The 25,835-nt window shown below is 48.8% G+C and overlaps 1 protein-coding gene across 1 annotated transcript in view; it reads left to right on the plus strand.

Moving 5' to 3' along the window:
* LOC8036433 (puratrophin-1) overlaps positions 1-25,835 on the plus strand; it is a 164,026-nt gene that overhangs the window by 51,983 nt on the left and 86,208 nt on the right. The window contains exons 3-8 of the mRNA XM_042287382.1: positions 1,536-1,656; positions 2,578-2,677; positions 3,111-3,203; positions 9,707-9,823; positions 10,680-10,927; positions 13,433-13,571. Coding sequence (XP_042143316.1) covers positions 1,536-1,656; positions 2,578-2,677; positions 3,111-3,203; positions 9,707-9,823; positions 10,680-10,927; positions 13,433-13,571 — 818 coding nt within the window. The remainder of the gene's footprint in view (positions 1-1,535; positions 1,657-2,577; positions 2,678-3,110; positions 3,204-9,706; positions 9,824-10,679; positions 10,928-13,432; positions 13,572-25,835) is intronic.

Consider the following 25,835-nt stretch of genomic DNA (forward strand, 5'->3'; position numbering starts at 1 on the left):
CCTAATTTGAACTCCGCAGCGCCTTGGCGTTTTACGCAGGGTCTAGTTTTCTTTTATTTTTTTTTATATATATATATATATATTGTATTTTGATTGACCCTTGACTGAGCATCTTGTAGCTCGGTCGTAAATGCAGTCAAGGATGAAGGATCCGTCGACGGGCCAGAATCCGTTTCTCGCGCTTGGTGCGCTTCGCTGCTGCTTTAGCGGCAGTCCTAGTGTGGCTAAAGGCTGCTTCACACATATGCGTTTTAGTGCGATCGACTACGTTACGACTGCTTGAAACCGCTTACGGCGAGAGAATGCAGTGGTACACTGGCGCGATCTATCGGGCAGCCATGTAACACTCCCGATTTGTTTAGAACTAGACTGAAGGCTTGGCAGTGTTTGCGAGATCGTATCTACGCACTATCTTTGAGAAATGGTCGCCTATAACATTTGTACGAATTTTGTCAAGTACAGGTTGATAGAATGAGGCGTAAAATACAGGCGCCATCTAACGGGCTACCCGTTAGATGGCGCCAGTGTTCATCCCTTGCAGTCAGCTCGCCGTCAACGGTTATGAGCGGATGCAGTCGATCACACTCAAGCGCAAACGTGTGAACCAGCCTAAAGGCTAATGGATCTATTGCAGAGCGTCTCCTTTCGCTCGCGCGTGGCCCTCCGTACTTGTCGCATTTGTCTCATTTTCCGGTATTCCTGCGTGTGCTCGCTCGAAGGGCTCTCGCGGGCATAATTAGACGAATAAGCTGCCCTTGGTAGTGGCGCTCGAGGACTCCGTTATCGCGGAAATTGGCGTATTAGCAAAGAAGGAAACAGCGGACGCAGCGGGCGTAATGCGTCTCTAATCGAGGGAACGTCTGATCTGTATCCCAGTTGTTTGTGTAACTTTCGCTTGTTCAAGCAACTTGTCTCGCTGACCATCGTTGCTCTGTGTAGCTTTGGTTGTGAGACTTGCCGGCGGGGCAGCCTCTGCTCGGGACTAGAGCTGAAGATAGAGGCTCCCTTGAGCTGATGCTGCTTATGCGCAGATGTATACAGGCCTGGTTTTTGCCGTTTGTTGTTCAGTGCAAACGTAAGATGCGAAGATGCTCCTTCCGCACTTTCTGCTTCAATCAGGCCGAAAGAGGTGGGAACGTATCGTTTTTCTTTAATGACTGGCACAAATTGCGTGTAACTGTTGCTAAATCTTTAGACTGCGGCTGCCTGTCCTCAAGGACGGCACGCCTATTCACTGTGAACGAAAATCTAAATCGAAACATTGTAACCGAAATGCCTTAGCAAAGCCATCGTATGAGCAGGACGAGGGGATTGCAGTCTCCAGGCGCTGTGATGTAGCCCCACCGTTATATTTAATCGAGACTCGTCGAAGAAAGCTTTCGCTTATTTTGTTTTGAAAAAGTCGATCCAGATTTTTATTTTTATTATTATTTTATGACTGCATGTTGTTGCCGCCCTCCGATCTTGTGTTTTTTTTTTTTTTTTAGTAAAACAGTGTAGAGTGGTATTTATTGTGCGGTTTTTTGTCTTTGCAGGCTGCAGGGATGTCGATGGAAGAGGTGTGGTCATCGTTAGTAGTTCTGCGTTCAGAGAACTTCCCGACCTGACTCCATCTCAGCTGGCTCAGATGCTGATGTACTTCTGCACCATACCAAAGTAAGTATTCATTACGCCTTACTGTTCAAACACTCGGTGTATACGACCAGCCTAAAGGGGCACGCACGTCCCATCTTTGGGTTGGCCGTGTGAACCAGGTAAAATAGTGCATTCCATTCTGTCTTGCAGCTAGTAGTATATATCATACACGTGACCTTTGAATAGAGGTGACACAGCCTGGCTCGTACAGCGGTACTGATGCAGTTAGCCCAAAAGAAAGCGATCGCCGTATTTGTTTGCTTTTCTTTTTTCTTTTCCAACTGGAAGACTTTAATCGAAACTATTATTACAAATGAAATTCTGTTATGTGAAGCCCAAACCTGAGACTGCTGAACGGAATACAAGCTGGAGAATATCTTCTTATGAAAGAGTCACCCGCGATATCGCCGACTGGTCTCTATGAACCAAGGTCATAATACCAAAGTAGATGTGGGTTTCGTTGTTCAGTTGCTTTTCGCAGAGAGGAGCGAGGTCAACGATTTAGCCGGTTAGCTCGTATTTGTTACTGTTTTGGCGTAAATTATTTATTTATGTTAGTATACATAGAAGGGGTAATGCTGCTATAGTGTCAGCCAAAGAAAGAAAAAAAAGAGAGATAAGGTTTATCTAAAGCTGGCAGAGCCTTCCGGTTCTTGATTGATGCTCTGTATTCCTGGCTGTAAAGTGTATCGCTGGTTCTGATGTCACATTGGGGAGAGAAAGGGGGGGGGGGGGGGGCAAAGTTTGTTCATGCCTTGCTTCTCTAGGTTGACTGTGAATGTATATAATTGTTAAGTTTTAAATCTCACCAGGTTCAGGAGCTGTATTTTTTGTGGGTACTATGTTTTCGTAATTTTATTCACTTTCACTCTCTAAACTTTCCTTATGAATGAACTGGTTCTTATTGAAGAAGCTTGGTACTCAGTTGTTTTCGTCTTTCAGGAAAGAAAACGGTGTTCACAGCTTCCTCGTCCTGGTCAATGCTGCTGAAGCGACGGACGAGTTATGGACTGCCCTGGATGAAGCGTTTAGTCTCCTCGAGGTAAGACATTGTTGCATTTGCTTCACCACATTGTTGTCTATTTTCTTTTTACTTCCAATCCAGTTAGCTCATTTTGAACCTGTCGACTTGCACTATCAGTTAAATAGTAAAATTGACACAGCGCTCAAAAAACAAGTAGGAGGGTGTACACAAAACAAACGCTGACTCCCAACTAAAAATGTAATTAAAAAAAAAAAAACTGAAATAAACAACAGCAAACAACACCATCATGGCCAAACAGCACGTGTCCAACTAATCTCCCTGCGATGTAGATGGACCGAAGTTTGACTTGCACAATGCTCAGTACCTTCTTTTTTTATTGTGTACGTCACAAATAGTTAAATGCTGCGTTGCCTATAACGCAGAGTTACTTGCATGAGGGGCACGTAAGGCATGTAAAATTAAATGTAAGGCATGCAACGTTGTTATCCAGGCAAACATCTGCAATGCTGTCGACACGGTGCTGGTCTGGAACTCGAGGAGTCACCTGGACGCCAAAAGACTTCTTCCACAAAGCAGAGTTAAGGTAGGTTGACCCACTTATGATTAGAAAAGAAAAACTGTTGTCTAACAAAACATTGGACAGGGAGGCTTTCCTGCAACAATGTGCGCGTGAATAATTCATTCTACCGACTATAGATCTACTTTCTAAAGCCTTCGCGATGAGATCAAAAACTAAAGTTCCGTGTTTGTCTTTATTCTGTGTGATCCTATGAAGGAACTCGATTCCTTCAGCTATATCCGTGCGCACCTAGAAGAGTTTCTTCTTTCGTGGAACAGTTCATAAGCTTACGCTATCACCGTGCCATCCGTCTTAGTTTGATATATTGTGTAATGACGAAATGTTTTTTTAAAAAGGCACGCAGTGTTGAAACTGGACTTGTGTAACGAATATATGTGAATGGTGGGGTTGACAGCTTACAATATAACACTCTTAGGATGAAGGGTCTATATATTCCTCCATAAAGGGAGGAACGCTATTGTCTCCTATATCCTTCAGAAACGGAGCAACATTCATCCCGGCAAACGGGGAAGCAAAGTTCTGCGTAGCAATGGGGCGGCTTCGAATCGAGTGAAGCGAGCTCAGTAAGGTTTAACGAGGACGCCAGGACGCTACGCATATCGTAGGTCTTTACACAGGACGCTACAGCGATTCAACCGAAAAGAGCTTGCATAATTTTCGGGCAGGCAAATACATCTCACCACTGGCGGCCCCCTATTGCCTCCTAAGCAGCTATCGCAGGAAACGGAATCGACCGCTTCGCACACATCCAAAGTCTGCTTTCGGAGCGAGAGCTGTAGCAAATGAAAACATAATACGAGCACGAGCTTTTCACGAACTGTATTTATTGCCGAAGCCGGATTCCCGCGCGCGGAAGGAAACGGGTTTTGAACGCAGTCACTCAGTATTAGAGTTTTAGGGAACCGGAATGGAAACACGGTCGATAAACCAAACGATCGCTACCTCGGATCGGGAGCTCGGATTGATCGTTTTCCGTGAAACGGCTTTTAGAGAGAGCCGCGTTTGCAGACGATCTACAGACGATCGGTGTAGGTTGCGCGCCCTCGCAACAGAAATGCGCAATGGCTTCGTAAAGTGGGTAAAAAAGGGGCTTTGGAGTGGAGTGGAGTGGAGTAAAGTGGAGTGGAGTGAGGAGTGTGGTGGAGTGTTTGGTAATTTCCCAGAACTGAAGGAAATACACTTCCCTTTGAACGAAATAGCCTGAAGCCAAATAAGAGGAACTAACCGTACTTTGTTTCGTTTTGGTTTTGCTCGAATGAGAGTGCTAAATGCGGCGGCGGCGACCCCAACGTGACTAAACAGTTCGTCTGCTAAAGGAGCAGACGATCTTCGCGGCGAACATAGCACTAGAACTTTTTGACGATGAGTTCGAATTGGCTTTTTTAGGCTTTTTGCCTCAAAGAGCCGATTCGAAAGTTTTTGGCTCTTTTTGCCTAAAAGAGCCAGAAACTTCGAAAAAGTCTTTTTATCTGACTTGGCTTCCCCAAAAAGGTGGAGATTGTTGACGGCGAGACTAGGGACGTCCGACGTCGCGTCGATGGATGTGCCACGCCAACAAAGCCGACGTAGCTAATCTTCGCTCCGCGTTGCGAATCTCGGACATTCTAACCACTAACGGCCGGGTCATCGGACAGGGTTTGAACCCTTGTCGTCGGCGCCTTCATCGAAATGGGAAGTGACGCTTCCATCAATTGAGCTATGCCACATCCCCGCAAACTGAGAACAACGAACAATATGATTCTAAAAAAGCGTTAATGTCTTGTTCACGTTTCGTTTTTTTTTTTTTTGGAAGGGGGGAATTCGAGCTGATTCTCTCGCCGTCACCGTGACATTTCTTCTGGGCACAACCACGAACTCTTTCATTCACGTTTGAAGCTTCGACAAGCCTCTTCTCACAGCGAAACAGCCGTTCTCTAAACGAGTCGAGACGCTTTTGATATCAGCCGCTTTGACCACACGTTGACAGCTTACGGTTAGGACACTGGGCTGCGATAAGACAGCAGTGACCTCACGCATGCGCATCCATACCGGAAAGCCGATCGTATCGTATCGTTGGTGTAAAAACGGTTCCCTAAAACTCTCTATTGTTTTCAACACTGCAATGGTAAACAGAGACAATCGAAACTCTGCCACTGCGCTCACGTCACGACTTGCCTTTGCGATTCCCCGCGTCACAATTTCTTCGTTAGCGCCGCACACCAGAGAGGAGTGGTAAACCATTCGCGAAACTAGAAGTCGTTCTCGAAAGAGCCAAGTCAAAGCAGACAACTTCGCTCATTGCACGGCACAGAAAATATCCCGAAGCTTAAAAGGAGGTTAAATCGCTGGCCACCAGATGACAGATGCAGACAGAGTAATTGGAAATGTCTTGGCTAGCTGGCGCTAGGTACCGGCCAATTCACCGGCCACATTTTTTAGGGGCGAAGCGCCTTAGGGTCTAGCCTTGTCAGTCCGGCGTCCATGCTCACATCGATCTTGCTGGTGCTCGTGCTCGTGAGCTCACGTGCTCACGTGCTCCTGTAGGGCAAAAAAATATATATAAATGTTTGCGCAGTCGACAGGATTTGAACCTGTGCGGGGAGACCCCAATGAATTTCTAGTCCATCGCTTTAACCATTCGGCCACGACTGCGGGACGAGTAGGGGTCTTTGAGACATGGTAGTAACTCAAGAGCAGGGGATGTCATGAATGAAACGTTGCATGTAGCCGCTCAACGTCTATACAGGACAGGGCGCTGCGGTCAAATGCGTATATAATCGCGTTAAACTTTGCATGCATTGGCTCCACGTTTATAGACGAGAGGGCACTGCGGTCAAATGCTCAAATGCGTATATAACCACGTTCCATACCACACATTCTCTTACTGACATGGATGAAAACGAACGAAAGGCTCGGCTTGCTGCGGCTCAGCGTCTACGCAGACAAGCACCACCAGAGCTTCGCCCCAATCAACATCATTCACCACGTGGAGATGCGGTCATTTCGTTTTTTTTTCTTTAGTTAACTATTGCGATTTAGACATTTTTATCATGCACACGCATACATATCGCGCAACTTCGCTTGCCACTACACACCATAGCATTGAATGTAAAGTTCACATAAAGCGAGAACATACACCCTACCCAACACACACAAACATCAACATGAACGCACACTACCCCCATCACTGACTCCGTGCACTGCTAATACTTCACAGCGCACAAAAGACCAACCGTCGAATCACATCCACACAAAGAAACAACACTCACGCAGCGCTGACTGTCAACTCGGTCACAACACGTCTACCGAAGACACTTCCACTCTTACAAGGTGGAATGTTTGAGTACAACACTTCTGGACTACTCCGGAAAAGTTGTTCCCATTCTGGGGAAATTCGACGCACCCGTGCAGTTCGCGCAAAGACACGGCATCTGCACATTCCACGTCGTACGAACAGGCGCGGCTGTCATGGGCCTAGACGCCTTACGTGCGTTGGACATCCAACTGGACGAGTGGCAACGGTCTCCGCGAGAAATCTTCCAGAGATCGCACAAGATTTCCCCCATCTGTTCTCCGAGGGATTAGGTCATGCGAAAGGATTCGTACATAAGGTAAAGACGAAAAGATTCCGTCGCTCCTTTCGAACAAAAGCTAAGAAGACTATTTTTCGCAGTGCGCGAGAAAGTTTCTGAGGAACTGGCGTAGCTGGAACGCTCCGGGCTTATCGAGCGCATGGATGCTTCGGAGTGGGTGTCTCCCATCGTGGTGGCCCGCAAGAAGAATGGGGAGATCCGGCTCTCTGTAGACTTACGCAAGCCGAACACTGCATTAGTTTTGGATTCCCACCCTCTACCGTACCCCGACGAACTTTTTCATCAGCTTTCCGGTGCCCGCGTCTTCAGCAATTGCTAGACCTCTCGTCTCTTTTTAACGCGTAAGAGTAAAAGATAACGAAGATGATGTTTCATATATACCAGAGTTGACAGTCGGCGCTGCGTGAGTGCTGTTTCTTTGTGTGGATGTGATTTGATGGTTGTCTTTTGTGCGATGTGAAGTATTAACATGATTCACCAACTCGCCCAAGCTGAAGTATTGTCCGTACACTGCGCTTCCGCCTTTCATACTGGTCGTTTAGAAGGTACGGATTTTCTCGATGATCATCTAAGCAATAAAAATATATGTATGTCGATTTTTTCTCAGAAATTCCATTGCTCAGAAGGTATTTTGAACGGCACAAGGGATTAATATCTTAGTAAAAAGTCAACGTTCACGCGGTAATTATTCGTGAAAGCCAATAACACAACCTGCTCCTTGCAGGGAGTTTCATATATATATATATATATATATATACACGCACGCACGCGCGCACGCACACACACACACACACACACACACACACACACACACACACACACACACACACACACACACACACACTGGGTGTTCCATTTTAATTCGAACACATTTATTTTCAAGAAATCCATAACAGATGCACTAATACAGTTTGGGCAGGTGAGTTATAAAGCCAGGGGGATATCCTATAGGTGGCTGATTTTTGCGATAAGTGGGATAATTAACTCAACTTCCACCAACTTTTGAATTAGTAAAAAATAATCATACAGTTTCAATTAGAAGCATGCTGAGCATAATCGAAAACCACTATATCAGTCAATTTTAGAACGACTTGAAGCTCGTGGGAAATTCGGGGGCGCACCAAAGTTATCACTGGTGTGGCAGGCGCAAAGCTATAGCAGTGGGGGAACGTGGATGATTAGATTATCATCGCGTTCCGCCACTGCTAGCTTTGCGCCTGCTGCATGAGTGGTAACTTTGGCGCGCCCCCGAGTTTTCCAGGAGCTTATCGACGATTCCAGACTTCGTTCACATCGTGCAACACTGCCATGTCGATGTGACTCACAGAAATAGCCACGTTGATCGTCGAATGGCACTCGCTAGCAGTAAATAACCCCAAATATAGCAGCACAGAGGACGCGCAGGCACCCGGCAGCAAAACCTGCCTGACTTGGACGCAAAATTGCGGAGAGGGCCATCTTAGTCTAATGTACGTAGCACTGCTGGCACTGCTCCGGAACTTCGCTGTTTCTAACGGCTTCGTTCGCTCGTTTGACAAAATTAGCGGTAAAGGCGTCAATGCCGTCGAGGTGCTCTGCGCGTTTGGGCTGGGAGACTTAATTACAGGCATGCAGCCTCCGTTGCCGCTGACGCTCAGTCAGCTCAATGGCGTTTATTAACGTGTGCGACGTGCCTGAAACACGAAACCGAAAGAGGATGCGGCGGGAGGGCGGAACTTTCCTCCCGTTTGCCTGGACAAGGAGAAAAGCGTCTAGTTCCCCTCTTCTCGTGTCCGCTTGGGGGCACGTCAGTAGAAGGGAGAAAAACGCGCCATTGCTACCCTTTCTCTCCTTTTCTTCTTTGAGAATGTTCGTGCTTTAGCTGGTGGCAAAATGTCCGCGAGAGGAATGTACAGCGTCAATAAGACCGGCTTTTTAATTATGCAACTTTCAATGCATTCTCTCAACGCAGATGCTTGCACTGGTGTGCAAGTTATTATTTTTTTTTTCGTATTTAGACCTTATTTTGTAGTATAGGTGAGATAATATCGACGTTGCAGAAATCAAAAGATCGGTATACCTGGTATACCAGTTTGCGTGGTTATCCAGAGTGCGACATTGTTGGCATGCACAAGCGATGGCCGGTTTTTTCGGTTTTTCTTTTGTAACTGGAAGGCTCTCATCAAAACTACTAGTGTGGTGGAAAGTGCTCATTCGGGACACTAACCTGCGTTAGCATTTGTTACGCGGTAACACCTAATCCAGGTAAAATCGAAAATTGTGCCGTAAATGTGTTCGCGCTAACTCTGTCGAGCAGCGCAATGCTAGCTTAAATGCCTCAGGTTCATCATGTCAGAGATTCGAGATGTTAAGGATAAAAGAACACACATAGACACCTTTGAGCAATGGTAGCTGCAATTGTTGATCGGCATTTTGGTGATTCAAACTGCGGCACTCCTAGGCCGAAATCACTAATTATCATATTGAGAGCTCCTTTTATGATTCTAGAGATCTCACTATGGGCGCTCTTCGGTAATACTCCTTTTTATTTTTTTTTTTGGGGGGGGGGGGGGATAAGGCATTTTCTGAATTTTTTAAAAATATGTCAACAAACATTGCACAAGATTTTCTCCCTCGCACAATGCAAGCCGAGAACGCTGACTAACATTAAGGAACCCACGAACCATAGCCCCCATGAGACTTCAGAGTCAGACGAAGCACCTGTAGAGTGATGCTTTTAGAACGTTTATACGCTCACTCCTTCTCTGATAGGTAGTTTAACATCTTGCCTTTGTGTTACACCATTAGGGCCTCATAATCTCCACTCCACGAGTTAAAGCAGCATTGTCAAAGATGTCCTTGACAGTGATGTTGTTCGTTACGGGCCAATGACTGTAGTTCAAAACATAAGATAGCCTCGCCTTCAATTTTATTAATATATATTTTCACTTGTAGGTCGAACTCGCAGCTTCCGAAGAGAAGTTGTTGAAGTTCGTTAAAAAAGACAACCTCCTGCCAGAGTTTGGGGGCACCTACGCCTACGATCACCAGGAATGGATGAGTTTCCGGAAGGTATGTTTCCCATTGGCCCTCTAGTGCAGCATGCCCATAGACTCCTCTATACTCACAAAGCCTGGCAGTTCGACCACGGAGTCATAGAGTACCCGGTCGCAGATTTGGAGCGCGAGGATCTGGTAGCACAGAGCATCAAAGAGCCATTTGTTGGGGAACCTGGACGTCAGTGCACAATTTTTGCTGCGGCGAGGACCCGAAACACACTTGTTCGCTCGGGAGAAATGTGTTTCGGCGTCTCGCCGCAGCCGGGCGCCGGTCACGTGGATCGCCTCTCATCCGTTGTCTGCCGCTCCAACTTTTCCATCTCGGCGGCCGCTTCTTGTGGCGATCTATCAGGCTTTGTGAGTATATAGGAGGCTATCGCACGCCAAACGAAAGCGGGCGCTTCGGACTGAAGCACCCTCACTTCAAATTTTACCCCAGCCAGTTTCGGTATGGCCAGACGTCGTCTGGCGTGCATTTTTGAAATGACACCGAGCCATTAGTAGCGTTTTCACAGTTTCTTTTTAGTGCACCGGTAATTTTTTTAATAACTTTCGGTTTGTTTTTATGAAATTCTAGCGTAGTCTACACGCAGATTTTTTTCCCCCCTCAAATATTTTTGCGATAGCTTTCGACACTTTTTCTTCAATGCGGTAGTCGACTTCAGCGGCGGTTTCACTCACAAGGTATATCAGCTTTCTGACAGTCTCCATAAGCCGCTTTGTGGACAGATTGCATCGTTAGTGGCCAGTACGTTGCATTCATAGAGCACAATTCCGGCAATTGGGCCTGCCGCTTCCGGCGAAGACTGCGGGGCGGCGAGCGGAAATGTGAAACGTCGCGGGTGTTCGTGTCGTCTCTTCGGGAACAGTTCCTGGAACCGTTCGTGTCCGGCTGCCGGCTCTCGGGGCGCCAGCTGGTGTCCGTGATGCAAGAACTGCGGACGGGCCGAGTGCCGCCGTCGTCGGCGCTGGCGCAGCAACTGATAGAGGCGCAGAAGCGGCACATTCAGGACACCTTCAGGGACGAGCAGCTGCGACACCTGCAGGAGGAAGGGGACACCATCCTCCAAGAGCTGCAGGCGTACCGCAGTAGGTCTCCACACAATCTCGACTACAGGCAAGTCTTCCCAATAGTCTCGACAGGTTTTCAGCGTGCTCTCGTAGATGTCTTTTGTGGTCCCGGCGCTCCAGAGAATTCGCAGAAACTAAAGCTATGCGGAGCGCAAGTTCGTCTGCTTCTTGCACTGGCGATGATGCCAGAACGCCGAGCTCTTATCGGCCGATTAAAAAAAAAAAATAGTGGGTAGACCTCAAAGCATCCAGCATTAAAGGGGCGATGGAACGATTTTTGTATTTTGCGCAAATCCCGCTTAGAACGGATCCCTGACGTTAATGACCTGTGAAATACCCGTTCGTTTTTCACCACACGCCATCGAAGTCGCAAAAAAATAAATAAAGAAAAACGAGCAGAGTTCATCTTCTCAACTTGCAGCCAAAACAAGCGGCCACGTGATCTGGAGCCTATTATAGGCCGCCAATGTTGATCATAGCCATGCCCTGGGGTTGGCAAGGCAGAATACACGCGCTGAGTTCCAGACATTGTTATGGTTCGGCTGTTGTCGTCATTGCAGCGATTGGACACAGGACACTACCCAAATTCTTCTTGAGCTATCGATTATCACGAGTCCAAATCGAGTGCTCACGCAATGCTCGTGTCCAATCTAAGAGCCGCATTGAAATATCGTCACTGGACGGTACTGCCAACGCCCAGCTACGTCATCAGGTTTTGCGAAGGAGAGATTGAATGAAAACACTCAGTTTTGTCCTTGAAATTACAGCGCAACGAAGGAGTTTCTTGGTCAGTGGCATTGCATGCGAGTATCCTTGAGTCCCACTAGTACCAGTAAGCTCGTGTAAAGTGAAAAAACATTCCAATTGAATATCGTTGCACCGCCCCTTTAAGGTCTACCCATGCATCCTTTCAATCAAAGCCAATCAGAGCTCGGCATCCTTCTGACGTCACCGCAACCCCTGCGCAAGAAGCAGACGACTTGCTCTCCTCATAGTTGCCCCCTTTGTCTCCACTGCACTCGTCGAACGCGTTAGAACGCGGAACGCCGGCGTCCGGCGTTTAGCGGTAGCGTTCGAACGCGTTCGAAAAGTGCAGTGGAGACAAAGGGGGCAACTACCGTATTTACTCGAGTAATAGCCGCACTATTTATAAACAAGGCCCTTGCGTCTACTTTCCCACAGAACACATATACAACCAATCATCGCATTGCGCATAAATAACAGCGCGAATAACCAGATCGAGAACACGATTCTCCATACAAATGCAATCTTCACAGATGGTATCTTCGTAGGAAGACGTTATCTCTGTCCTGTAAACAGCTGGAATCATGCGGTCGATCACGGTGATTGGCAATCTGCGTGCTCCGCCGAAAAGCGAACCCTCAGGTTTTCTTCATAAACTGTGCGGCTATTGCTCGAGTAAATACGGTATTGCTTTGCCTCTACCCACCAATCATTCCAGTCGGAACTCGGCGTTTTGGCGTCGTTCCCGTGCACTCTCGTTTCCTCCTCTCCCTCAGTTTCTGGCCGCATAATCACTGAGAGGCAGAGATTAGGTCTTGCGGACATCAATCTTGAAATAAAGGGTGCTGACGAATGTTTCGCCCTTTTCCTGATGTCACATAAATTGTGCATTCGAACCCGAGTCCCGAGTATCTGAGCACTTCGCAGGCAATTAGATTTCGACATTAGCTGATAAGAATGCCAAAGAGCCGATCACGAAGGAAAAACCGCGAACATGATAGATAGCCCAGATTTTCTTAAGCTCTCACTCAGCATAGTTCTGAGCATGCGCTGTTTATACCTTCTTTTTTCTTTTTTTGCAGAACGCGGGGACAGGCAATTACGGTTAATGATAAAAAAAAATATCCCAGTCAATGACGAAACTCTGAATACGATTAGACAAACAAAATTATAATAATATTAATAATAATAATATGTGCTCTGTTCTGAGCTTCGTCATTGGCTGGGATTGTTGTCTTGTTCGCCGTGATTGGCTGTCTCTGTGTTCTACAGAAAAGTGAAATCACAGTTTTTTTTGTTTTTGTTTTTAAAGTGTATTGGAGATCACTCTAAAAAAAATCCGTGCGTTTACTTTCCCGCACAACACTCGGAGAGCCAATCACCGCAACTTACAGAGGCAGCTCAGCGAATGACGATGCCGAAACATATGTTTAGACCAGAAAACGCAGTCTGAGTTGTGACATTAAGCAATGTAAGCTTGACGTTTTGCATTGCTTAGTGTCACAACTCAGACTGCGTTTTTTTGCTCTAAACATATGTTTCGCCATCGTCATTCGCTGAGCTGCCTCCGTAAATTGCAGCGAATGGCTCTCCGAGTGTTGTGCGGGGAAGTAGACGCACAGGCTTTTTTTAGAGTGATTGCACGTGCACTGTTTTGTTTCATCTCTATATCTGAGGAATCTGTGGCGACCTCTTCGTCGAGTATCCTTGTCCTCGCGTTGCTCTCGGACGTCCCTAGCTGCTCTCTTAGCCCAGTTGTTGCAGCGACATGAAGGCTCCCATTGTTTCTGTCCCCGTGCTTCTCCAGAGACGCCCTGGAGAAGAGTGCCCTGCTCTACAGCGAGCTCAAGAGGGCCATGACGAAGCTGACCAAACTGGCGGACAAGCGACTCCAGCGCCTCCAGGAGTGCATGCTCGCCAGGACTTTCGAGGAGGAATCTAGTCAAGTGAGTTGGAAGGAAGTGGGTAGAAATCTTGCTCTGTGTACGGTTCATGTTTGACGCGGTGATCTGCTTGGGAAGGTAGAGGTCACTAGAGGCGTTCGTACGCCGCCGCGTGTTTAGTCTGTGTGTTGCAACGTGACAACTGTATCAGAGGAATGCACCAGAAGAAGCGTGACCATTCGACAGAGATCTGCCCGGTTGACAGACCCCTGAAGAAGAGGCCGAGTATAGCCTTGAAAAGTTGTGTTCCCAACCCAGTTAAAGCTCGTTTAAAAAATAAATAAATAATAAAATAAAATAAAGGGGGGGAGCGAAAGAGACGATTTTCTTAGTTCACAATGCACTGTGACGCATTGGGCACTAGGGGGGCTTTGGCCTTGCGGACATCAATCTTGAAAAAGAGTGCTGACGAATGTTCCGCCCTTTCCCTGACGTCACAAAAGTTGTGCATTCGAACAAAGCAGACTAGTGAAATCATATCTCTCTGTGAATTTGGGTTCAGACTTTCACGTAACCGAAGACGAAATACGAAGATGTAAATGATAGCTGTCGTTAAGAACAGATCAGCCGTCAACCTTATTACTTCGGTAAGATATACCGACAACGACCGTGTCGAGCTTGAATCTACAGCGTTAAAAATGGGAGTTTTTGTTTTTTACTTTCTCCTCCAAAGCGTTTTTTGTAGTTAGATAGACAAGTGATTGAGTACCACTCATTCTTGCCAGATGATTCGCCCGTCACGCCCACTGCAATGAAGAGCGACATAGCAATGGCCGACTGGCGCGAACTCGAGGCTAGGGAAAGTAATTATTAGACAGCATCTGCCTGAAACCATCTGCCAAAGCTGAATGAGTTCGTGCTCCTGTCTTTTCCTCTGTGGCAAATCTGAGAATAGAGCTGTCTTCTGCGGTGTGAGTACCTGCAAAACGTTTCATGATCTATAAAAAAAAAAAAAAAAAAACACACCAAAGAAACAAGTACTTACTGCTGACCCAGCCGTGGCGACTTCTATTAGCGGCGAGATGTTTTTGTGGCGCCCTCGTTCGGTTACCTTTTGTGACGTCATTACCTTGTGAACAACAAGTTCGATGGTGTTTGTAATGGACATGGTGGAAGCCTGAAATCATAGCGCTCTCAAAGCAACACTGCCAACACCGTCAAAATTGAAGTTCTTACATTCCTCTAATTTCCGTCGATGAGACATCCTTTGCTGACGTCATAGCATTTGGCCAATTGTGGTGGGCCGACCACAGCGACTCTTTCGATCGCTCACGTCGCCAATAGAATGATTTTGAGGCCAAAAGCAATAAATGGTCAAACTAGGTCAAACCATGACCGCACACCTCTGTTTCAGACAGTTCTCAGAAGCTTCACGACGCGCTGCAGTTACTTTATCGTCAGTCGGTGAGGTTAGCCATACACCGACCAGAGTGTGGCTAATCATGCCCGTTGACAGAAGTGAACCCCTTTTGCCACGTCTTTTGGCGTGCAGACACGGAAGAAAGAAAGAAAAAAAAAAAAAAAGACGCAAACTGTTTCGGGAGTGGGAGAAGTAGAGAGACGCCGAGCCTTTGCCTGGCACGTACCGCTTGTTGCCCACTGCGCGTGGCTGACAGGATTATGGAAATAAGCTTGTGCTTCCGAGCTGCGCCGAGAATATTTCACCCTCAACTCGGTCGATCTCGGTGTCAGTCATATGGGGCGTCGTGCTGTGACGGGAATCCGTCGCGGCGTAACTCGCCGTAACTCTCGCTTTTGATGACATTGGCATATTTTGAAGCCGGGATCAGAGGTCAGGCCATAGCGATGCTGCCTCGCGCTAAGAAGTGAGCGTAACGCCACAACCTGCCGACAAATCCGGATTCTTAAAACAAGATTACCCACCGTGGCAGAATTATATTCCAGCACCGAACTTCTCGGAAAACACGCGATTGAAAAAAAAAAAAAAAAAATAGTATTTTGCATCTTTTGTTTGATCAAGTACACTTCGTTTCACGTTACACCACCGCAGCCACCGCCGTGATTCGACGTTAACAACCAAGGAGCGCAAAAAGAAAAAAAAAGCATGGTCACGGCATTTGTCGTATTAGTGCGTTTGATATCGCGGCTAAACAAGTCACACATAAAAAAAAAATGGCGCAGAATCACGCCGCACTCAACTGTGCGTGATTGTTGTAGCCGGTGATAGACAATCGCAAAAAAACAAAGAGCGCCATGACGGTGCACCTTTCGCACTGCTTGATTGGGTCCGCCGATTCTCAGCTTTCGCGTCATTGCTGATAAGTACAAATTAGGTACCTTCAGTAAGAGCGCAATGATTTCAAGCTTCCACCATGCTCCTTACAAACTTCATCGAACTTGTTGTTCGCAAGGTAATGACGTCACGAAAGGTAACCATATTAGGGCGCCACTAAAACTTCTCGCTGCTGATACGGCGAGCGAGCGTTCTAAAATGCGTCTTTGGCGCATCGAAACGCAAAGTAAGGGCATGCCAATCACCGGACAACATCGAGAACGCGTAGAGATCGCTCGATGACGAGCCACGGGGGAGAGGAGGAGGAGGAGGAGCGAGGGAGGGAGAAAGGGAGGAAGGGGGGAGGAGGGACATTTGGGAGATTTATCTCCTTCGTACTGGCTCTTTTTTTGTGTGTGTATGTTTTTAGACTGAGCACGTTAAGTTCAGAAGTTTCGAAACAGTATGCGGTGCTTATGAATAATTTTACTTATTAGAAAGGATATCAGCTACACCTGACTGCGCTGAAAAGAGGTATGCCGCGCAGATTAGTCGCAGCATACATCAATATTCGACCAAAGCATGGGCCAAACGCCCCAACGCCTACGACAACATCAGCCGGCTGCTGCTCACTTCTCTGCTCGGGGCATGCCGTTTTCCTTCGACATTGGGCAGCCTGATTAAAGTTTTTACACGTTCTGGCAAAAGGACGGCACACGTAAGGATCCCTTTATAGAGCAACCGAGACCGTATGTGAGGCTCGTGCCAAATTGATCGCGTCACGCTTGGCCGCCTCCCTCTGACGGAGGGAAGAGCGCGCGGCGATATCTCTATTTTGATGCGGCGGCGAACAAGGCCGCCTTATGTAAGAAGAAGAATCACTGAGCGTCCCAGGAATTATTTATGCCCCGCCGCTCTTCTCGATGGGCCCATTGTTTCTGGACTCGGCGTGCGGGGTGGCCTCTTTGAAAAGAAACCTCCCCCTCCCAAGAAGCGAGCAAGAGCGGCCGCGGCTTCTCCGGTGAAACCGGGCTAATGGCGCCTCACTCTTCTTACACACACCCGGGGCCACTAAGACCACGTGACCCTTTAGTCACGTGGGCGGCGCGGTGCTTTCCTCTCTGGCGCTCTTTTTTGTTCGGATTCGCTTCGACTGATTTCTCCATTGTCTCCAGCTCGACCGACCTGGTTCATCGTCTGTCCGTCCGCGGATGACCGTTTACTTTCAATATTCCTCCGCTTGGTTCTTTTGTTTCAATGGTGGCGGACAGGTGTCCTACAGATTGATACATTCCGAGGTTGTGGTTTCTTTCCTCACCGTTTCCTGTCGACTTCAAGGGCGGTCGTGGACGGTGACGTTCGAGATCTCGTTTCCTTTGTTGTTGCGCTTTCGACGTTTGGTAGAAACGCCAATGCGCCCGCGTTGTTTCCTATGTAAGGTCCTTCTGTCTTGCAAACTTTGTTGCCTATTGTGGGGGTGTTTGTTGAATTTCCGTTCGGACTATAGTCGCTTTTATAGCCACTGAGAGGATAAGAACGCAGGGAGGGGCCTCAGTTGTCTCGCCGCCAGTTCCAGCTTCCTACCTTGGACTAAAGCCCCTTGATAAAGGCCTTTTTTACAAGTACCGCCAACCATTGTTGTGGAAACGCGCGAGACACGTGCCGCGAGCGCGTGCTCCGCCGCCATTCGCTTCCAAGGGCCACTCATTTCTAGGGTGCCTTCATACACACGCGCGCTTTTGCTTGAGTGGTGACATCTCAGCCATTTTTCCGCCCATTCGTTTTTTTATGCATTTTGAAGTGCGCGCAATCCGGTGTCACTCAGCTCGAGCGTCTAGCTTTGGCTAATACATAGGCGCCATTTTGCCGCCCAAGTCACGCACCGAGTGCGCGAGAGCGTCACGCACTGGCACATTCAGGGGAACAATGGATGTCTTCACCCTGGGACGGACAGACATGTAGTCACCCTACTCATTTCAGTGCGGCAGCGCCATTTGCTTCCAAGGGCCGCTCGAGACATGGGCCTCGTGCGCTCGCGCATTTGACGCTACTTGCAAGACACGTAAACACATCGAGGGGCTTTACCTTGGACAACACTCGGGCGTCTCGTGGCCTTCGAGCGTGAACGCGCGGCCAAAGCACGACAAAAGGCAACGAGCGCGTGCTGGCCTCCGAAAAAGACGCCCTGTCGTTCTCATCGTGTCGAGGACTAGTGGCGATGTACGGGATCGAAGGCGTCGCTGTGGTCGGCCTGCCACGATTGCCTAATGCTGACTATGCCTTAAGCAAAGGATTTTTCATCGACAGAAGTAAGAGCAATGTAAGAACTTTGATTTTGACGGTGTTGGCAGTGTTGCTTTGAGAGCACAATGATTTCAAGCTTCCACCATGCTCACTACAGACACTGTCGAACTTCTTGTTCGCAAGGTAATGACGTCACGAGAGGAACCATAGGAGGGCGTTACATCTCGCCGCTAATGGAAAGTATTCGCAAGTCGTCATCAGCTCGAGGTGTGGGTAAACGAACTTAAGGCCCGTTCACACTCTTGCGACCGAGTACGACTGAGAGCGACTTCTTAGGACCGGATGCGAGGCAGCGGAGCTGGTCCTAAGAGATCGCAAGAGGCTCAAAAACCGGTCTGGTCTCTCTCGGTCGTACTCGGTTGCAAGAGTGTGAACGGGCCTTTATCGTCTGCCATGAACAACAGTCTTGGCGGTGCAAAAGGAATCTGGTGAACGCTCGCTGCCAGCACTAGCTTGATCGCTGAGTACACAGCTATGGCCGTCAGTGAACTAGAAACATCGAGTAGTGGAAAAGGCGGCGGCCTCCGCGTGAGGCACATTGTATTGAACCTACCAGGTGGCGCTAGCGCTCTTTTCCCGAGCATCGCCTCGCTTCGCTCGCATTCGACAACGACGAGCCGCGAGACTAATAAATAATTGGGGTTGTGTGGATATTAAGACAGCGAGTAGATGGTCAGCCATTTCAAAGTTGCGACGAGTCACTCGCTCTAGATGAGAAATTTAGCCACTGCAGTACAACCACTAGCCCGGTGTCTTTAACGTGCATTACGCACTAGTGATACACGACCGCACGCCGGTACGATGTTCATCCAGATCGAAACGGGCACGGGTGGGGATTGAACACAGGATCCCTGGGTTCTGCAGCAAACTGCGAGCCCGTGTCAAACGTTCCCGGTTCTTCCGCCCCCCCCCCCCCCCCCCTTTTTTTTTTTTTTTTTTTCTTTTGGCAAGCACAGCAGGGCAGTAGGGCACAGTACGAGCTCATCGGAATGCCAGCACCAGTGCCACTCGCGGCTTTCAAAACCCTTGGTTTCACACGGCCGATGGGGCACCGCGGCTGCTTTTTTCCATTACTGTAGCTCCGTCTACCCAACCCTTTGGATTTAAAAAAAAATTCAGAAAAAAAAAAAAAAAGTTTTTCGAAAGCACCGTTAATTAAACGCGACACTCGAATGGTAGCATCACACAGCTTCAGTACACCCTGAAAACGAAACGAACTTCAAGAGTATAGAGTAGGCAACAGAGAATTGATCCGTACGAGTTGGTCTTTGTACGTCGCCACGTAGTTGAGGGTGCCGTATGTTTCGTTTTACGTTATTTTGGCGAAGAGAACACACAGACAACCTTTCGTCCCGGTGTCAGGCTGAAGACTGAGGTCTTGTTTTTTAAAGATAAAACGAAATAAAAGAATTACGCCTCGGGTACCGGGCGCTAAGGTTACGCGCGAAGCGGCGAATGTATGTTTATCTCGGGCTCTGGGCGAACGCTGGTTCTCGGTCGCTCTCAGGGACTTTGGAGCTCGCGAGCGTCGGAGCCGGAGACTCCCCCCCCCCCCCCCCCCCCGTCCTCACCTCCTTCAGTCCATCTCCCGTAAAGCCTCCGGTAGTTTGAAGCGTCATCAAGATTTTTGTTTCAAAACTGTGTATTCCACAGAGTAGGGTGAAACGCCATCTAGACGCTCTGCTTCGAAACATATGTATTCCACTGCCGTTACCACAGTTCACAAACCGTGGATCGTTGAACGAAGGAGGCGAGCCGTGGGGCGGGAAGGGGCAGGGGTGCTACTGTTTGTGGAAGCAGCGCCTACGGGCAGTTCCGTACCTGAGCTAATCTAGTAAAGTTGCTTTCAAAGGCAGGGAGTTCGGACTCGAGGCAGAGCATCGACTGGGTGTTTAGCCTGTTACTGACTATAAGCGCCTCTGACTTTTAAAAATGACGCTCTTCCCCCAGGAATTGTTTAACGAATGAACAAAGCTTGTCGGTGTCAGTTAATAATAAGATGATGATGCTACATTATTGTAACAATCCGAGAAGTAAAACGGAACATAGGCGTAATTCTCGCCCCAGATTAATACTAGAGTGACTGCGTACCCCGCTCGACATTTCACGACTGTCGTTCGTAGGCCGGTATTTCATTATACCCTAAGCCAAGAGATCGCCCGTCGGTTTGGTCAAACTTCCACATTCGCAATTTTGACATGCGATAGCTTGATTGTCTTCACTAACGATCGATGGTGCTGTTATCGAAAAAAGGAAAGAGAAGAAATGTTCCAATTTACGCGGGGTCTTTCTCTTATTAACTCTAGTTATAGCTATAGATTTTCGATCGGGAACAGTCTTGAGCACAAGCATCCGCGAGGTGATATATGCTCGTAAACCCCAACGTAGCCCGCTCTTAAGCGGGGTTGGCAACCTTTACAGCGCGCTTGTGTTTGTCTGGTGAGGAGAAAGAGAGGGAGAGAGAGAGAGAGAGAGAGGGAGGGGGCGGAGAGGTGCCACGGTTTAATTATTGCCTCCCCGCTGAGCGCCGCTTCTCCACTCACCATCTTCGAGAAAGATTGCCTGGTGTAGCTGTGCGCAGAGCGGCTCCTCTTTGAAGTCCGCGTTCTGGGCAACCCGTTCGTTTTCATGTGGGTGTACAAGGTCCCAGCTCGCCGCCTCATCTCCGCGCACTCTGCTGGCTGTCCTCCTCACCGCAAACACCTTAGCTCTTTACTCTTTCGGGTGAAAGCAGCAACAGCATCTACACTACTAAAAAAAAAAAAAAAAAATCATTCCAGTTATTTGTTGCGTTAGGTAAGTTCCCGTACTGACATCGGCTATTACAAAATGAACTCGAATGGAAGATGTCCCGTTTAATGAAAACGAAGGGCGTCAATAGACCGATCTTATTAAGCGTTCTACGCAGGCGTGACGCCGCCATAACTGTAGTTCACAGGAGGCAGGTGCCAGTTCACGAGAAAACTCGTGCCACCTCGTGCTCTGCTCGCGAAGACCCTCGGCGGCGTTGTCGCGCGAGCAGAAAGACTACAGCTCCCACGATGCATGGCGGATGCGGTGGCGTAAATGAAACTGGCTGTGTGATCAGTCTATCGCGATACGGGGCGGTTGCGCGAGCGTGCCCGAAGTGTTGGTTTCGTCCGGATTCTGGGCACTTTCTTGCTGATTTCCAACCCTATTACGGCTTCCAATTAAGCCCTTTTAAACGGCGTGCCTCTGCTTTCAAATATTTGGGTTCGTTTCTTTCGGCGAGGGGGGCGCATACGTTTGCCGGGGCGGGCTTGGTTGCTTTGATACGCGGCACAGGGATTTGTGTACATTCGCGGAGAACGGCTATTCTGGCTAATAGACAGTTTTAGTGGACCCGTACGCTAAAGCTTTGCGTACGCAAAGAAATTGCGGGTCGGGAGTGCGCATGCGCAGGACGCACTAGAAGGGCTAGCGTACGGCGCATTCACGCAACGCCGGGGATTTTGCGTTGCGGGCTAGCGGGTTTTGCGGGAAGCTCTCGAGCGTTCAAGGTCCCAGCGAGAGAACCAGTTTCAAGATGGCGGTTACCTCGACTGACGCATCAAGGGCGAGGTAGAGTTCGCGATCTCCAGTGCTACGTGAAATTCCGCGGTGTCCATTCAGCTCGGCAATTCTTCCCAGGACCTATCGCGGTCGAGTCAGATCACCGTGCAGCTGAAGGAGTGCATAGTGAAAATGTTCACCGCTCGCAATGCACGTGAACGCTGCGATCTGCTCAACGCTAAGCCTCTTCGTGCAGTTCATCGCCGAAGGACGAACGACTTTTAAAAAAAAAATCGCCGAAGTTGTCGCTGTGCGCTGGACATTAGTAGGTCATGGATTTCTTTCCGCGACAGCATTGGTAATAGGTGCCGTTTCCACGGGACGATTGACGGAGGCTCCGTGATCAAATTTGGCTACGTAGTCGTGCTCGTCTAGCATCCGTACTCCGCAGAAAAGCGCGCTTGACCAAGCAGCTGCGGCTAGGTTTAATTTGAAATAAAATTATTAGAAACGTTTTCATTTTCAATATTTATTTCGAGGATCATGGTGGCGCTATAAGCACGCGGAATTTTATCGCTCTGGCAAATTGAATCAAAAAGATCATGCGAGATGTTCACTCGGAAACGTAACGCAGAACCGAAATCCGTCTGAGCAGGTCGTTTTTAGCGTACGCTATACTACTGCGTATTGTGTACATAATAGCCAGCAACAATATATACGAAAACGGTCTTATAGTACATTTCAGCGCAGCGTTACCGTTATACCGTAACCGTTACCGCCACTGGAACCGGGCCGGGAACATACCGAAACGAGCCGCGCAGCGGTTGACTTAATATCTCCATCACTGTTTTTGTTTCTCAGCAGCGCGGTATAACACGACAGTTGGGTACAACGTTTTCTTCACTACATTTCCGGCCTGAGTTCGACATAGCGATAACGCTAACGGTATAACGGTAACGCTAGGCACAAAAAAAAAAAAGAGAAAGAAAATGAAGAAGAAAAAAGCGTTCTTGCACTAAGTTTTACGTATTTTCCAGTCCCGACGGAACCCGGAAGGAAGCGGTTTACTGGAATCGTCACAGTGAGCCTTGCGAATGACAAGGCCCCGGAGAACGTTTTGCCACATGTGACCTGCTCTGGGATACTGAGCATGTGAAACGCCTTGCCCAGAGTCCCAGCGCAAATTCGATTCCGTTGAAAACGTCACCTGAGCCCAGTCATTCGCCTGGATCTCCCCGTCGAAAGCTGTGATCAGCTCGATGCGTGTTTTGCGGAGAAGGTGAAAGCGGAGGCGTTACCTCTTCTTGCGTTCCACTACGACGCGTTGCGCCCGCGGACCTCGGTTGGCAAACCGACCATCTCATAGGAAGCAGTCATAAGCGGTCGTAATACAGTCGATCATACTCAGGCGCATGAAACGATTTTTCTACTTTCGCTAAATACTACTTAGAAGCACTCCCGTAACTGTAATAACTGAACATAGTTGCCTTAGTTTTTCCTTGTAGGCAATGGCAGTCGCCAAGAAATTTAGATAAATACGAGCATCGTTCATCCCCTCAACTCGGAGCCAGAACAAGCGGCCACGTGCGTGGCCTCGTGCCTATCCTATGCCGTCAACGTTAATCATATCCACACGCTGGGACTGGCGAGGTATAGAGAGAGAAGTGTTGAAAGGAAAGGAAGCCTGGAATTGGCGAGGTATAGAAAACGCGTGCTGAGCTTCAGGCATTGTAAAAGCCGGTTCAGACACTTACGTTTGAGTGCATTTGACTGCGTTGCGTCGAGAACCGAAAGCGAGTCACCGGCAGATTTGTGCTTCGAATGAAGCGTGGAATCCAATTCAAGGAATGATCTTGGCACGCGATATAAGCAGCAGGGTTTCTCGCAGCTGCAACGCAGTCAAACGGAACTGTCTGAACAAGGCTTTAGGGTTCGACTATTCTCATCACCGCAGTGGTTGGACACGACCACGGTGGAAGAAACACATCTAGGTGATGACTCTGTCCGACGCGGCGGCCACATTATGTTTGGCGCACCGAGCGTTTCACTTGCAAGGGGATAGATGGCGCCCAAGTATGGGGTCCCTCCCAAACCGACCGCTCTCATTGTTTATCCCAGCGGTGGTCCCGCATTCCCTCACTCACCGCTTCTTGTTGCACCTCACCGCCGCCACGCCACCACCAAGTCGTCGGAAATCTGTGTTCTCTTCCTTCTCCTTCTTTTTCGGGTTAAGGCTCACCTTTGTGCACGATGGTGGCACCTGTGATCGACACAGCACCAAAGCAAAACACGAGGTCAGCTATACTAGTCGCACTACCACCACACCACCACATTGGGAAAAAGGCGAGCACGCTACGCCACCGACACCGTGGCCGCCGAGGAGGGACCTCATACCGCAGCGCCCTCCGCGGCGGCGCGGAACTAACTACCCCTGGTTCGAGGCTAGCTCCGAACGCGATCTGTTCGCTCGCTACCTCCGGGAAGAGCAGCCGGTGGCATCACCTGAATGTGTTTCTTCCACCGTCGACACGACTCACTGACCGACTGTCCACGGCATTGATCTTTACGAGCCTAAGTCGAGTGCTCACGCAGTTTTCGTGTCCAATCCATGAGCCGCGCTTTAAGGCCCGTTCACACAGTTGCGTTTGGAGCGACCACTACGCTTACGAACGAATGCAACCGGTTGGAACGACGAGTTACCATAGCAACGAAGCGCCAAGCGGTCGTCTCGTTCGTGTTCGTTCGCAACGCAAGGAGTTGAGCCGGGCTGAACTTTTTCGTTACGTTCGGGAACGACCGCAACGACAGACCAATCACAGGTCGTGGAGAGCTCGGTCGCGCGCGTTGCATGCCAGTCGTGCCGGGCTCCTTCTATCTGCGAACATGGCGTCGGTGGTGATCGTCGATGTGGACGGCGTGGTGGAAGCTCATCGTTCCGCGTAAAAGGACTATCCTTGACTGTGCATTTTCGTCGTGTGTCGTTATGATAACCCAGCACGTACTAGAAGGGAAGATCCACCTACTCGTGCGGCGATCTCGTGGGGGCTCTCTCAAGACAGCCGAAACGCCCTTGCCGTCGTGTTTGTTTACTTCGACTACAGTGGTGCTTTCTTTTAGCATTTGTGTCCTCGAACATCGCCCGGATTTCTTTTTTGGCGCATTCCATGCGTGTGCTCAAGTTCTAAGGTATTACTGGTGAGTACCGAATAAAGGATGCGAATTTCCACGCGTTTTCATCACCCGAGAAAGGTGGTTAGTGTTAGCAATACTGAACGCTCCCAACGTCTCGCTCGCAACGTCTATCTGATCACGGAATTATATTTCTACGTTGCTATATCGCTGCTGAGATTACATTGTCTTTTATATTCGTAGAAAAGGCGTGTGGCGAGATTTGTACTGTTGGCAAAGTCGTGTATTAAAGTCGTGATCGTGCAAGACGGCGTACTGCATCTTTTTTTTTTTCTCTCTCTTTTTAATGCACTACCCTGCAAGCGAATCCTGAAAAAAAAAATAGTAAAGTTTGTGGTCGTAGAAGACGGTCTGTCTATTTTCTGCTACGCAAGTGAGTGGCAGCGCGTCCCCTTCTTTTTAGAGGCACCGCTGAAACAGCTGACGGCGGCGGAGAGGCGGTCGCCGTGCTGCCGACGCACTGCACTTGTTGCAGTGGTAGCTGGAGTGTGCGCGCGGCGCAGAGTGGTCGTTCCGGTCACAACGGACGCAGTCGTGGATAACGGCTTCGTTTCAGATGTCTGAACCAGCCTTTCCACAGCTATTGCAGGCGGACAGCAGATCTTCGTGGCTGTACGCCGTAGCCGAAACCTTCGGCTGCTCCGGTGAGGGCGGTGGACCTTGCGTCGGGCAGGAAACCGTCCTCCGTGTTTGTAAGCGTAGCTGGGTTGACTGGGTTGCTTACTATTGGCTAGGAGCAAGAGCTGAAGCTCGTTTCTCATTGGCTGTTGATTCGTGTGGTTGCATGCGGTTGCATGTGTGTGTACACGTCACGTACAGTTGTCGTTGAAGTCGCAGCGGTTGCATTCGTTCGTAATCATAGTGGTCGCTCCGAACGCGAATGTGTGAACGAGCCTTTACTGTACTCTGACGGGTGGTTTCGATCCCACAATTACGCAATCGAGCTTTGCGAGGGCAAGACTGAAAGAAATAGCCCCTTTTATCTTCGCGATTTCACCGCGACCAATAAGCTTCTGAATCAGCTCGTT

The sequence above is a fragment of the Ixodes scapularis genome, unplaced genomic scaffold, assembly GCF_016920785.2.
Source record: "Ixodes scapularis isolate PalLabHiFi unplaced genomic scaffold, ASM1692078v2 PGA_scaffold9__187_contigs__length_104089568, whole genome shotgun sequence".
Classification (NCBI taxonomy): Eukaryota; Metazoa; Arthropoda; class Arachnida; order Ixodida; family Ixodidae; genus Ixodes; species Ixodes scapularis.